The sequence below is a fragment of the Rhopilema esculentum genome, chromosome 20 (assembly GCF_057945365.1).
Source record: "Rhopilema esculentum isolate cy_ngs chromosome 20, ASM5794536v1, whole genome shotgun sequence".
In the NCBI taxonomy this organism is placed as follows: domain Eukaryota; kingdom Metazoa; phylum Cnidaria; class Scyphozoa; order Rhizostomeae; family Rhizostomatidae; genus Rhopilema; species Rhopilema esculentum.
This window is the reverse complement of record NC_142834.1, coordinates 13,929,430-13,943,345: the sequence shown is the minus strand read 5'-3', so window position 1 is coordinate 13,943,345 and position 13,916 is coordinate 13,929,430. Positions and strand designations below refer to the sequence as shown.

The 13,916-nt window shown below is 35.1% G+C and overlaps 1 protein-coding gene across 2 annotated transcripts in view; it reads left to right on the top strand.

Moving 5' to 3' along the window:
* The first annotated feature begins 309 nt into the window (after positions 1 to 309).
* The window catches only part of LOC135687547 (peptidyl-glycine alpha-amidating monooxygenase A-like), a 32,992-nt gene continuing 19,385 nt past the window's right edge, over positions 310 to 13,916 (top strand). The window contains exons 1-9 of one of the 2 annotated variants that reach the window (XM_065204130.2): positions 310 to 709; positions 6,623 to 6,890; positions 7,719 to 7,858; positions 8,641 to 8,735; positions 9,791 to 9,874; positions 10,414 to 10,465; positions 11,481 to 11,548; positions 11,999 to 12,082; positions 13,016 to 13,092. In XM_065204130.2, the coding sequence (XP_065060202.2) occupies positions 6,624 to 6,890; positions 7,719 to 7,858; positions 8,641 to 8,735; positions 9,791 to 9,874; positions 10,414 to 10,465; positions 11,481 to 11,548; positions 11,999 to 12,082; positions 13,016 to 13,092 (867 nt within the window). In that variant the 5' untranslated portion in view covers positions 310 to 709; position 6,623. Of the gene's footprint in view, positions 710 to 5,395; positions 5,552 to 6,622; positions 6,891 to 7,718; positions 7,859 to 8,640; positions 8,736 to 9,790; positions 9,875 to 10,413; positions 10,466 to 11,480; positions 11,549 to 11,998; positions 12,083 to 13,015; positions 13,093 to 13,916 lie in introns of those variants that run through there. The other variant, XM_089114377.1, reaches the window with a different exon arrangement.

Sequence of the window (13,916 nt, the reverse complement as noted above, 5' to 3'; positions counted from 1 at the left end):
TAACAAAATATTTTTATCTCCATTCTTAGTCGAGCTTGCTCATTAACTAGGATGTCTCTACCGTGGGGAGCTAAAGTTTCGACAAATTTATTTCAAAATGCTTATATTGTTGTAACGTTGGTTTTACAGGCTTTTCTGGGTGGGGGGGAGGGGTTTGGGCAATCGAACAAAGGATACTATCTCAGATGCAATTTTGGGTCTGTTTGATTAGAAATGCCGTTATGATCTCGAACAAAACTAAACAGGCGATCCTCTCCGAATTTTCGTGACACGATTATTTTTTTGCACAAACCGCAAAATTTTCGACATGAGATCGAGGTCACCACCGAAACTGAAAATGGCGGTGTGTGTGAAATTGAAGAGGAAGTTGAAAATACAATTTTAAATCAATAGAAGCAGCTTAGTAAAACAAAGTTTCGATATTGGTGACTACAACTCGTTTAATCGACCAATGGTGATTATTTTTCTTCAATCCTAACTTGTCGTGCGCGAAATCACGAACCGCAACATTGTTGTACCCCCGTACTTCATTCAATGTGGGTACCTGCAACTTTTTTCGAGTCGACCGGAACACTTTGCCATCTAGAAGAATTTTGCAGCTGCCGCAGTTAATTCTGACAGAAATGAATTTTCGTTGGTGCGAAAAAATACGACGGTAGTTTTAGTGAAGAAAAAGGGACATTTTCGACCACTCAATCTTACACCGCAGGTAATTTTTTATTATATACTGTTATAATGTTGTTCCATTTCTTTTTAGGCCATTGTTACGGGATTCCTAAATCATTTTCTAAAATTAGTTTTTTATTTGTATGAAGAAAATTTTCTCTCCTTCTGTATTTCATTTGTTATGTTTTATCTTCTTCTGTTATATGTTAAATTCAAATCAAAATTATTAGTAATTAGTTTCTACTTGTAATTAACTTTTACTTGTTCCATTGTTACTGTTATACTGCATGATTAACTATTACCAACTTAGGGCGCTAGGCTCGAAAACCGTTTCGGTTCCTCCCAGCGTCCTAGGCAACTTATTTGTTATTAGCTAAAATAGATGTCATATATTCTGTATTAACTACTATAATAATTAATTTAAGTACCCTGTAATTAGTTGCTGAATGCCAATGAATTTGAATTTGAATTTGAATTTGACGTTTGGTTTCTGATTAAAACCTGTTTCGTAAGCCTAAAATGATATGTCCACCCAAGCAAGTATTATTTTTTCATGAATTTCACCAACATGTTTATTTGTTATGATTTTCCTTGCTTAAGTGCTGCTCCCGTGTGACAGGTTCACAAATCAGTTTCTGAATTCAAACATTATTGTTTGAAAGGAAGGAGATCATATCTAAGCGATGTATTTCAATTTGAAAACATTTTATCCGATATCACTTTTTCAGTTCCGTTGATTCGATCTCGTTTTAACAGACTTCCGATATATTCATCGAATTTACTGGTTTATTATTTCATCATCAACTCACATTGAAAAAACTTTGTACCTTTTAGTTGTTTAATTACACGGATCCAAATCCTTAGTCTTATTTTGAGCTACTTCTAGTATTTTTTCCTTTTTCAGATGACCAATTACAATTTCCTTTGTCAATTCCAATTAAGATTTTTGAATATGGAGACAAATGCAAATGTTGCTTTAAAGGATATTTTTGTCCTTATTTTCCATCTAAAGTTTCCCTTTCCAGATAATTGTTCCTCTGACTTTCCTATTTTTCTAAGTTCTTTCCTATTTTGGCACCAAACAACCTAGTAGAGATTAAAGGATGCAATTTTACAATATCCTGTCATTGATTTCATTCATTCAATGCCAAAATTACTCAACAAAAGTTGCCCAATTAAAGCTCTCACACTTGAGCCATCTCTAAATAATTTGGATTTATTTGTGAAAGAAGTGATGAATAAATAAGTAGAATTATACTAAAGCCATTTAAACCTATATGTATATAAGTCAACTCATTTAAACCTTCTCCTCCATCTTTAAAGACAAATTAATCCATTTTTGAGTTGAGATGTTTCTGGTACATCAAAGCCAAGTGACCAAATGGTTAGTATGTTTGTCTGCAGTACTGGAGGTTGCAATCCTAAACTAGGTTTAACCAGGTTTCTTTAGATGCTTGTCTCCTATCCAACAAACAGCAGCTCTAGGGCAGGGGACTAGCCACCCTACCTTATCATGCTGTTGGCTTAGGACAATTCTCATCTTTGACATGCATATAACAGGGCCCATGCCACAGGGAGGCCAGAGCCTCCCCACTTTTTTCCTAAATAAAAGATTCAAGTCAGCTCAAATTATTTATATAGGTGGACCTGTAGATTTCAACAAATTTATTGAGCCAAAGTCAACAAATAGAGCAGTGCTGATGAGCTGTGGCAAAATGTTTGCCACAAATTTGGCTAGAGAGGGGAAGAAGAAACTTTCTTTCCATCACTGGCCCCTCAAGTTTAAGCTCAGTGGCAAGGGCCCTGTATAATATACAGGCCTCTTGAACTCCTGTACCTGAAACTGCTCAAGAGGAGCACTTCATTTATGAATTTAGTGGCTCTTAAAAAGCTCAAGTATTCCACGAAAGAATATTGCAAGTATTAACTGTTTAGTTTACTCTGTAGCTAAAACCCAGTCGTGGACACTTGGGGGGGGGTTGAGGGGGTGACTGCCCCCAATACTTTAGCAGACAATGCTATTTTGTTCTAAAACAATGGGAAATGTGACATCATATTGAACCAAGTATCCGCCCTTGCTTAGACCATCCTGTTCTCCACATCAATATGCCTACATCTCTGCCTCAGATCATCAAGCACATTTAGAAAAAATAAACATTAAATTTACTATTCAATTTATAGTGTCTTTTCTTGTTTTTTCAAGTTATTGCAATTTTTTAATTTCCATTCCTTTTCATTGTCATTATTTCACTGGCATTTGTACCAAGTCTTTCTATCATTCCAGTACCATTTAGTTTTTCATCCAACGCCCATTTCTAAACAAAGAAATGGGAATAGAAAGGCATTGGCAACCTTGTTACTATGTTGCATAAGGCCCTGCTGGCATCAAGTCTTACATCAAGACCAAAATGCAAACATTTATGTAATTTGCCAGTATTTCACTTCCTTTTTCTGTTCTACATTTATTTATCAGAAGGAAAATCTACACAAAGGAAAGCTATCCATTTATCACTTCATTTGCCTAGTACATCCTGTAAGATGGCTAGAAACTGCTGACTAATTTTTCAGCTTTATTTGTGACACAAACTCACATTCACATTTGCTTTTTGACCAGTTACTTTGCTTTAGGTATATTTTTGCCTATTTTCCCTTTTTTTCTCTCTTACTTAATTCATTTAATAATTTTATAGAGGTTTTCTAAGAGATCTCTATACTTAAAATAAATGGAACAAACTCACCATTTGAGAATTCAAATAAATAAACAAATCTTTCATTTCTCCATCTCAATTTCATTCCTTGATCCTTACCAACTGAACTATCACACCCCATAACATGAACTAACATAAACTAAATTGTTTCCATTGATATGATGTGCAGTGCAATTAGAAACAACAAAGAATATTGAAATGCGTTAAAACAATGGTAATTATGTGTGAACAATAAAAGGACGTGAAAATGCATATAAACAGAATTCTAATGAGAACGGTAATTTATTGTAGTGGTTGTTTTGTCATTTATGCATGAAATTCTATTTTCTAAAACCAAACTCAGTTGCATATTTGGTTCTTTGATATTCCAATCAACAAATAAAACCACATTTTTCACTATAAATAAAATTGTTTCAAGTAGAAATATAATATCCTACATTTCTAAAAGTGAAGTAAACACAGATTTTTTTTGTTTTCTGTGTTTCTTTCTTTGCTAATATTTATTTCTTTTTCCAATTCTTTGCTAAAAGTTTTCTTTGCTAATATTTTAAGCAAACAATTCTTGATGTATTACCAATCATGTCATTATATTTACTAAGATTTATACAGTTATTCAAAAAACTAGTTTCAGAGTAAATATGTATATATAGAATCTCTCATTTCTATCAAGAGTGTTTTCTTAGCTGTGTTAAGTAAGTAAATAATTCACCATTTAATTTGCTTCTAATAAAGAACTCCTATTGTTGGCACTTCAGCTGGTCTTGAGGAAACTGGACAGATAGGCATAAAAGCACCAAAATTACCGGCAGTGAAATGCTTCTGTTAGAAAGGTCCTTTTTTCTGTCCCAACCTTCCTACACCCACCATCCTACCTTCACCTTCTTGTACCATTTCCCTACCTCCACCTTCTTACACTACCCTTCCTGTCCCCACAGGGTGGCATGCCACTGTCAGTTTGCAAAATCATTTCTTTTTCTAAAGTTCTGTTTAAAGACAAAGTTTTTCATTTATCTTAAAGGACATTTTTTAAAGGACATATGTACATTGTCAAGCAATACATATTGCAGGGGCGGATCCAGTGAAAATTTGAAGGAAGGCAAATTAACCTATTGGTCCAAATACCTTTTTCATCTGATTCTCATTCTTTAAAGGGGCGCACAATTTCCAAAAAAGGGGTGCCAGACTTGCTTCAACTCTTTGAGGGAGGGGCAACTGCCCCTAGTTGTCCCCCCTTAAATCCACCACTGGCTTATGTAGACTTTTATATTCTTAGATGGCTCAAAGGTACACCCCTCTCACTTGAACAATTATTGAAGATAGTAAGTCAAGAAGAATGATTCTTAGAGTATCTTCAATTGAAATGTTCTATACCTGAAATAAAATTCTACAAATTATCAAAAGGTTTATGTCCTTCAAGCAACTGAAAATTCATTTATAGGCAAAAAGATAATGTATGGCATAATTTTTTATTAAAAGATAATAAAATAAAAGCTTCATCTTACATGCACAGTAATCAACGAGGTGGTATCCTGCCCCTTCTTGGTAAAAAATACGAGGACTCCTGGATCTGTGTCGTGAGAGCGAGATACTGGGGGGCTGGGGTTGGCCTTGGCCCTCCCCCAAAAATCTTAAGTAGCATAGGTAAAATACTTCTATTTTGTAAAATATATGCTGCCCCCTACCAAACAAAAAGTTGCATCTCGGTGTTTGGGGAGGTGTGCAAACAGTCCACCCTTTCATATATCTACTTTTCTGAGCCCTACCTCTAGTATTTTTATCCGTGTTCATTCATTTTCCGTTAACAGGTGCCACATTCATGAGTTAATAAAATATCAATTATAAGGACCTGCAGAAGGAATTTTCCTATTTTGTGTGGGTGCATTCTGCAGTTTCCAAACAAACCCCCCTCCCAAAGATCCAGCTAATTTATTTCAACTTCCTTTAAATCCATGAAAACTCAAGCAAGAATTGCTTTTGACGCAAATCTCGAGAACCAGTTAGCGCTTATATTTGTCTAACCACCTGGTGCAAATAGAAGCTCGTTTGATTTTCTCGTATCGTGTGTAGGCTTTGCCATATGACTTAGGCATGGAAAGGAATCGGCGATTTTTTCGTCAAACATCTCAATAAACAAATACCGGATTTGATTCATTAACTCAACTTGGATTTAAATTCAGGTATGTTTTTGAGTGGTGGAATAGTTCCTCAGACAGAATCTACATAATTTTTCCAATACATTTTCAAGAACAATCTGCATTAGATGCTGTCTGCTTCCCTTTTTTCTTCATAATATGAATCATTTTTTATGTATTCTGCTTTGTCAGCCGTCGCGAATCCACTTACATTTTGACCCGCCAGTTGCCTCATGATCGCAGTAAGCGAGGAACTCCGAGTAAAAACTAAGAACCGTCATATTCTGTACACCAAAAGTGTACATCTGGACTCTAGGCTAAACGACTTTACTTTCGTTGCCTTGCAAGTTTGAACTGCTCCTTATTATCCCTTCTTTATTCGTTTTCATACAATTTTTGTAATTTTGCTTATTAAATGTTCAAATATTTAAAAAATTATTGATCGAAGATAAAATAATCTTTATTTCTTTTATTTGCATTTCAGTTATCTAAATATATATTTGAGCGTACTTTTAATGAACATTCCTTAAAATAACCGCGTTTCAAACTGAATTATCACAAATTTAAATCTCAAACTTTCGTTCTGTCTTTCTGGTTCTTATCGATGCCAGTTTCTGTGGGTTCATTTTAACAGCTATAAGTGTTTTGCCAAATTATTATTAATTCTTTATGTAGCCTGAATAAAGGCAGATCTGTATTTTTCGCTGTAAGGTAAAAGCCACTAGACACTGTAAGCCTTTTAGAATGCCAATGGTTTCACAATCAGATTTGTTCCCGCCCATCAAAATCTGCTTAATTATTTAAGTCGATTTGACTATGTGCGGAGTTTAATGTCCTCTAGCAAAATGGAAGTAGTTTATGCGGCCCTATTTGGTTTGGTTGATCTTCAGCCTCGGACAAAGCTGAGGTCGAAAATATCTTCGTTCATCTGATTTCAACACCCTTTTCCAAGCCACAAAGCTAGAGCCTTATTTTTCCAAAGCAGATATATCATCTTTAAATGTGGAAGAGACGAGGGAGGTTCTAAGAAAAATTTATCAAGGGTTGTAGTACTAATATTTTGGTAGCTTCAGTGCGATTGCCGCGTGTTTGTCAATTTGTTGCATTTTCTCATAGGATGGTGAACAAATTAGTGCTGGCACTGTTCGCCAGTTGCGTGCTGCTCAGTAGCTGCTATGAATACCAAGGAAGGGAATATTTCGATCAACGATCATTGTCAGATGAATACGACAGTGACTCGCTTATTGATGATATCCTGAATAGCTACAGGCGCGATCAAGGCCACACGGATAAAGACGCAGCTTTCTCAAGAACGGAAGAAGCAGATGCAAGTCATAAAACCAGTAGAGAGGTTATTAGCATGCCTGGGGTTTCCCCGCAAAAGGTATTGCCCCCTTTTCATTTTTTACTTCATTTTATAAAACTGGCAGACCGTATTGATAGGTTTAAATCTAGAAATCTGTTACAATAAATCTTCGTAAAAATAGCCAAAGAATTGAAGCAACTTTAGCCTGTCTTGTTGTGTTAAGCATCTTGTATTTAGGAACCATTTTTAAGCTGGTAAATATAAAGGTTCTCAACATGACTGTTATTTTCATGTAATTTCACATGCTGGTCAAGGATCATTTGTAAATGTAGTCTGCGTGTGGGCAATTTTGAGGTTTGACACCTCAGAAACTCTCTATTAGTTTTTCACAAACAATTTTGTGTCTCGGAGATAAAGCTGAAGTTTTTTATAGAATTTATAGTAAGATATTTTCTCCCCCAAGTGCATGGAATATGCCTCTTGGAATGGAAACAATTCCTCCATGAAATTGCCATATTCGCCTTTAAGATATAAACCTAAAACGTTCCTTCGCATAAATTTTCTTTATCAAGACATGACCTTAATGGCTAATTTGTTGTTTGGAAAGACAGTCAAAGGCTCCATGTACTGCTGCGAAGTATTGTATTGTAAATCATTTAGAGGGCCTCGTCATAGGTTCCTCTAGATCAAGGGAGAGTCAAATTTCATGGTTTGCAATCGAGATTTCAGTTATCTTTCAAGACTAAAAAGAGGCTCTCTGAAATCGATTACCCTGCAACGAAGAAGTGGGCTACCATATTTTGGCTTCAACAGAACTGCACCTTAATTACAATACATTATAATTGATAGTTGGCAAGTGGTAATAGACAAAGGCTTTCGTTTGATAAATCTTGCATTTTTTTCTAGCATGATTCGTACATTTGTTATGGCCAAAAGGTCCCATCAGATGAGTATTATGTTGGGTTCCAGCCTAATGCTGAAATGCACACAGCCCATCACATGTTGCTGTTTGGTTGTGAACTGCCCTTCGAAATAGAAAAGGCCTGGTAAGTAGAACGCACCCATTGCGTCACTTTACCATTTTCAGTTATTTTAGCAATTTTTGTGCATGATGGCAAAATCCTAAGAGCAAATTGATGTAAGCGAAAATGTTCTAGAATTTTCAATTAGATTCAGAACCAGAAGTGGGGCAAAGGGTTTGGGTGTGACTGCCCCTTTCCCTTTGAGGCTGAATCACAGAGTACTTTATATATAACGATTATGTGATATTAAAGGCAATCGACAGATATAAAAGTGGCTTTAGGCATCTATCAATCAAAATTAGCCAATCATTGAGCGCATGAGTGGAGTCACACTCACTGATTGGTCAATTTGAGATTGAAAGATGGCTTAAGCCCTATTAGTATATGGCGGTTGCCTTTAATAGAAAAATTTACCTATATAAAGAGACAGGAATGTAATATCACATTTTCTGGAATGTAATCTTGAAATAAGTAATGTATTATTCAGTCGACTTTCTTTACATTTTGCAAAACCGGTGACGTTTGATAGTTGGATAATTTCAACTTTTTAAGAGCAGTTTTAAAAAGCAATCATTTAAAAACATACTTGAGCTTTCCGTCTTGCACCCTTGATGGTATAAAATGACCGAATATATAAAACGACTAAATAAAGAACAGATTGTGCCAAAATTATAATGGTGACATGTTTTGGATGATTGGTAGAGCCAGTAAAATGTTTGCTTTCTTCAAAATCTGCAACGCCTAAAAATCGTTTTCAAGTTTTCAAGCAAAGTCCGTGCTTTTACTTATTTATTCCTGATTTCCAGGAGCTGCGGTGAAATGCATCCAGTTTGCAAATCGGGAAGTCAACATATACTATACGCTTGGGGAAAGAACGCTCCTCCTTTGAAGCTACCAAAAGGTTGGGAATCCTTCTGGATGTTTTTCATTGATATTCTAATTATGATAATTATGACAGTGCCATTGTGTTTGCTGAACCACTTCTTTATTACAATAGCGTAAAGCCTATTAGGAAGTTTTATTTATGACCATGACAACAAACCCTCAGATTTTGGGATAGTTGGAGGGTCATGGTAGCCAACCTTCTGATAGAAGTTGGTACCTGATGGTGATGATGAAAGCATATCATACTGAAATACCTAGCTATAGTGGAATGAATGAGGATCTTCCTGATTAAAAGGAAGTGGCGTAAAAGGAGTCACATCTATCGACGAAGATATAGATAAAAGCAATAACGACCATGTAGGCGCGTTTACCAACCAACTAATGGTCTTCCCTGACAACTTTCAGCATGATGGCTAGGTATCACCTCCCCCTCTCCTAAATAAGCACTTAGTTTATCCCTCGCTAAAGACATTCCTTTTTAAAACGGATGATTTAACATTGAGTACACGCTAAGCAGAAATTTTTAGCCCCACAATGATTTTCTTTAGTGTCACAAAATCTCCAAAATGGACTTCACTACATTTTCTAAAAGTATTTTTTACTTGACCAAGTTACTCGCCTTTGAAAAATTCTTTGATTTTTCCTATAAACTACATTCTTTTTCATGAGAACCAAGAAACCCTTGTCGCTATTTTTAATCTGTTACTTTGAGATGCTGCTGTTCGGATACAGAAAAATGTTTATATAACACCCCATTTTATATAACGTACTTTTATAATAATACTATCAAACGGGAAATGTTTGTATTATGGCCAGTGGCGGACACTTGGTCAAATATTGGGGGGGCAAGCCTATTGTTTTAATAAGATGACGTCACATTTCCCATTGTTTTAGAACAAAAGACCATTATTCTCTAAAGTATTGGGGGGGGGCGGTCGCCCCCCCTCGCCCCCCAAGTGTCCGCCACTGATTATGGCAAATAATATGGATGTTAATAATCAATGTATTTGAGATGAATTTTCGATTAAGATTTTAATTCGTTTTCGTTTTCAATCATTCCCAATCTTACAGATGTTGGTTTTAAAGTTGGACCTTCAACGAAGATCAAATATCTTGTTTTACAAGTTCATTACGGGAAAGTCGACAAGTTTGTTGGTATGTTAAGCCCTCATTAATCCCATTGAGTTGATCGTCGCATTTACCTTCTCAAAATCAAATGCAATTTTCATGTTTTTGTACTCAAAATATTTTGTGATGATATTTTCTACCAGGTGGTTACTTAATATTTCATCTTATTTCAAGTTTTCAAGGTTATTTTATGAAAAAACAGCGATTTCTGTTTTAATCCCTTTTCAATATAAACAATCCTGAAAAGGTTGTACTTTGGACTCTGTACTTAGCTGAGTTTACTTCAAAATGGGCCACATGATCTATATGATCTCAACATGCGATTATGTAGGACAAAGTGCGATTAAGAAGGACTAAATACGATTTATGTCAATAAGCCTGAATATCATGTTTAGTTCAATACCATAGTTTTGGTAAACTTAAATGTAGAAACGTTTTAATGCTAGGATTAAAATTTTTATCCCTTGAACTATCTCGATGAACGTTTTTTAGACAAGACGTTTAAAATCTGCGTAGAAATGAAAATTGTGCGAAATCCGTTTGACAATGATCCCGTTCTTTTGCAGGAACGAATCTAAAAGATTATTCTGGTGTTGCCATGGACGTAACCAAAAGAAAGTAAGCCGTTTTGTTCAAAAAATTTCATTCTCTTTCCTATCTGAAACTAGACTCGTTGTTTAACAGCAAACTTCTTCTTCATCCCCCCTGATATACCTGCCTGTCATTTAACTCGCTGCTTGAATGGGTCAAAATTAGCTTCTTTCTCAAAAAAGAAAATCCTGCCTTCTGTGAATTCATTACAGACCATTATCTTTCGCACTGTTAGGTATTTCATTAATTATTAAAGAGAAGCGTTTTTGTAAAAAGCTGCTGAACTTGCCCAGGGCTCATCACCTTCAATTTTTTGTGCTTTAATTGTTCATTTTGTTATTTATCTTTTATATTTTTACAAGAACTTTGAAAATTTATGTAATTATTTACAGGCGTTTGAAACTTTTTCAGTTTTTTGCGATAGCGTTTAGTAAAATATTCTCATCTCCGTTTAAAACTATCATGGATTTAAGAATCATGGATTTAGAAATTCTTGGAATAGTTTGCAGGCCCATGAGATTATCTTTCTACATTTTGTCATTTAAAAGACGAATCATTTGGGTTGACTTTTAATACTTTAGTTAATTTCCTTTCAATAATATATAGTTTGGAATACCTTCCCCATAACCTGCAGACCCATGAGAATATCTTTCAATCACCAACCTTCTGTGATCTTGATAAAGCTCTCCCTAGGGCTCTTTAACTTGCAATAAGTTTCTTGTTTTTCGATCTCTTGATAATAAACTTTTTATTTCGGCCCTTTTAAGAACTTGTCCGTAAAGCTATTATTGATAACAAAATTAAATAGAATTCTTGTAATTTAAATATGATTAAACTTAAAGAAACAATTTTATCAATTCTCTTATGAAAGTTGATTAAAACACAGCTGGACTTTTTTACATATTTATTCAATTGCTAGCTTGTTTATTGAGAATCTAATTTGATTCAAATTTTATTTTGTTTTGCTTTTAATTTGAGAAGCAAAATGAGGCGAAATGTTTTAATTGCTGTCGCTGATGACGCATTCTTTCTTGTCCTTTAGGCTGACATTACACGCTGGAATCTTCATTCTGGCTGAAGGTTTTGCAAGCATTCCACCTCATGAAAAAAGTGAGTAACGATCTTAATTCATGCTCTACAGCTGCTTTATGAGCCTCAGTATTTTGCAGATGATTTTAAAATTGTCGGTCTAGTGATAAAAAAGTAACTGTTCAAATGATTATTTTTCTTCTCACTTTCCATCTGCAATTGGACATCCATTTTCTTAAACCTTTTGGTCATGCTTAGCGGTAGTTGTCTTGAGAAATTGACTGTGTTTTGTATTTTCATGCAGTACGATATTAGGCCGGTTCTTTGAATTTTAGTCGCAAAGCATGCCGGTTGCGCAAAAGCCTTTAAGCGTGAAACTCGTAGTTTCGACCCAGAACCTTCCTGTTCTAGAGACCAAAGCGTGCAAATCTATGTCGTTACGAGTACTACATATATGACAGACTGGTAAACAGTAATTTTGATTAATCGTTTATTTATCTATCTGATTAAAAAATGTATTTCTCGTTTAAGAATGGCATCTTGACACTGGTTGCCCATACGAGGGACAAGCCACTTTGTATCCCTTCGCTGTCAGAGTTCATGCTCACCATTTGTGTAAGTATGCAACGAAAAACCATTATCTTTCTTAACTTCTTAAACATTATCCTTTTTTAACAAAGTCCAGAACAAGAGCCAATCCTCTTTCTGGCCTATATTCCATCCATGAGAAGATTGTGAGAACAAGGGACGGCCTGGGTGTCATCCACCTCAGCATGAAGAACCTGTCCAAAATCCTTCTTTTAAAGATGGGTTGTTAAGTGTTATTCTCAACAATTGGGCACCTTTTTCCTGTTTAATTAGCATTGGGATAAACAGAAAGAAGAGCTCCTTGTGTCTTATTGTGTGTTCTATAAAGTACCGTCACAAAAAGTGATGACGTCACAAAAACCTACCCTTTACTAAAAGTTTGCAATTTTGACCCTATATTCCGAAGGAGCATCGTGAAATACTTCTAAATATGCAAAATAAGTTTGATGTGTTTCAAATTGGCTGAGATATGGCCACATGAGCATAGGCTCTTGCCCCATAAAACCTTTCTAATTTGGTCTTGGTTCAAAATTTCGTGAACCAGCCAGAATAACACTAACTTGAAATCTTTTTTTGGCCATAACTCGCCCAATTTTGAACACATCTAACAGATTTTGCATATCTAGAGGTATTTTATGACGTTCTTTCAGATTACGTGGTCAAATTTTAAAAAAATTAAGAAAATATTGTTGATGACGTCACACATCGTACTCCATTTAATGTTATCTAATGTCATGTTTTTGTGTTTCTAAAATTAGCTCTTTAGCTTTTGCTATTAAGGAAACCTTTAAAAAACTTTTAGCACTAAAATTAACAAAATATTAAGAAACTGGGTTCCATTCTTTGGCTTAATTTCTTATAAAATAAATGTATTTATTTTACAATGATATGCGAATATGATCTAATTGGTAACTTTAACACAATCTGCATTTGTTAACTTCACCTACCTTTCTTTTCTAGCAACTGTTGTGAGTGGATATCGTATCCGAAACAAGAAATGGATGTTAATTAGGAAGGAAAATCCCCAGAGGCCGCAGGTAATTTTTCTTCGCCGTAAACGTTCAATTAAACCAAAGTTATGTAATTAGCTCTTTCTTCCTTTGTACAATTTGATTTTAAATTAAAAGTTATGATTTTAGCCCTTCATTTCTGTGAATAGATGTATGTGAAATTTGAGTGTTTATGGACATGGTGCGCTATTATGTTCTATCTACGCAAACCCCATTTTTTTACCATTCAAGGTGCCATAAATATTAGACAACGTAAATTTATTCTTCGAAAACAGTAAAGCAATTAATATTGCCACCTTGAAATATCACTATAACCTGGTTTATTGAGCCTCCGTTTTATCATTTTGGGGCAGTCCTACTTTCCAGCGTTTTGTCTTAGGGTAAGATAGCCTTTTCAAATTCTCCTACAAAAAGAAGGATTTTTCCCTCATCAAAAAACGATTATCCCATAGCATATATATAGAGTGGGATAACAGATTCGTGGCTAAAGTTATGAATGAATCTTTGTTAAACACTGTGTTGATATATCCTGCTGTTAAAGCAGTAACCTACTATCTTATTTAGATTATCATCAATAAAGACTTTTTATACGGAGTTCGCGTCGCCATGATGGAAATCCATCGGAGTTCTAAAGCTAGTTCCAATCCCCCAGGTGGGGAATAATTCATGGTGGATAGAAAGTGCTCTTCCACTTTTTTGGCCGTAAAACTTCTTTAGAATATAGAAAAATACTTTTCGCATAAAAAATCTGAATTTCGTTGATTTGCAACGGACCTTGTTTGAGCTACAGATAAATTCTACAGATAAAATCACTAATCTCGATGATATAAGCCGCCATTCTATTTATTGCG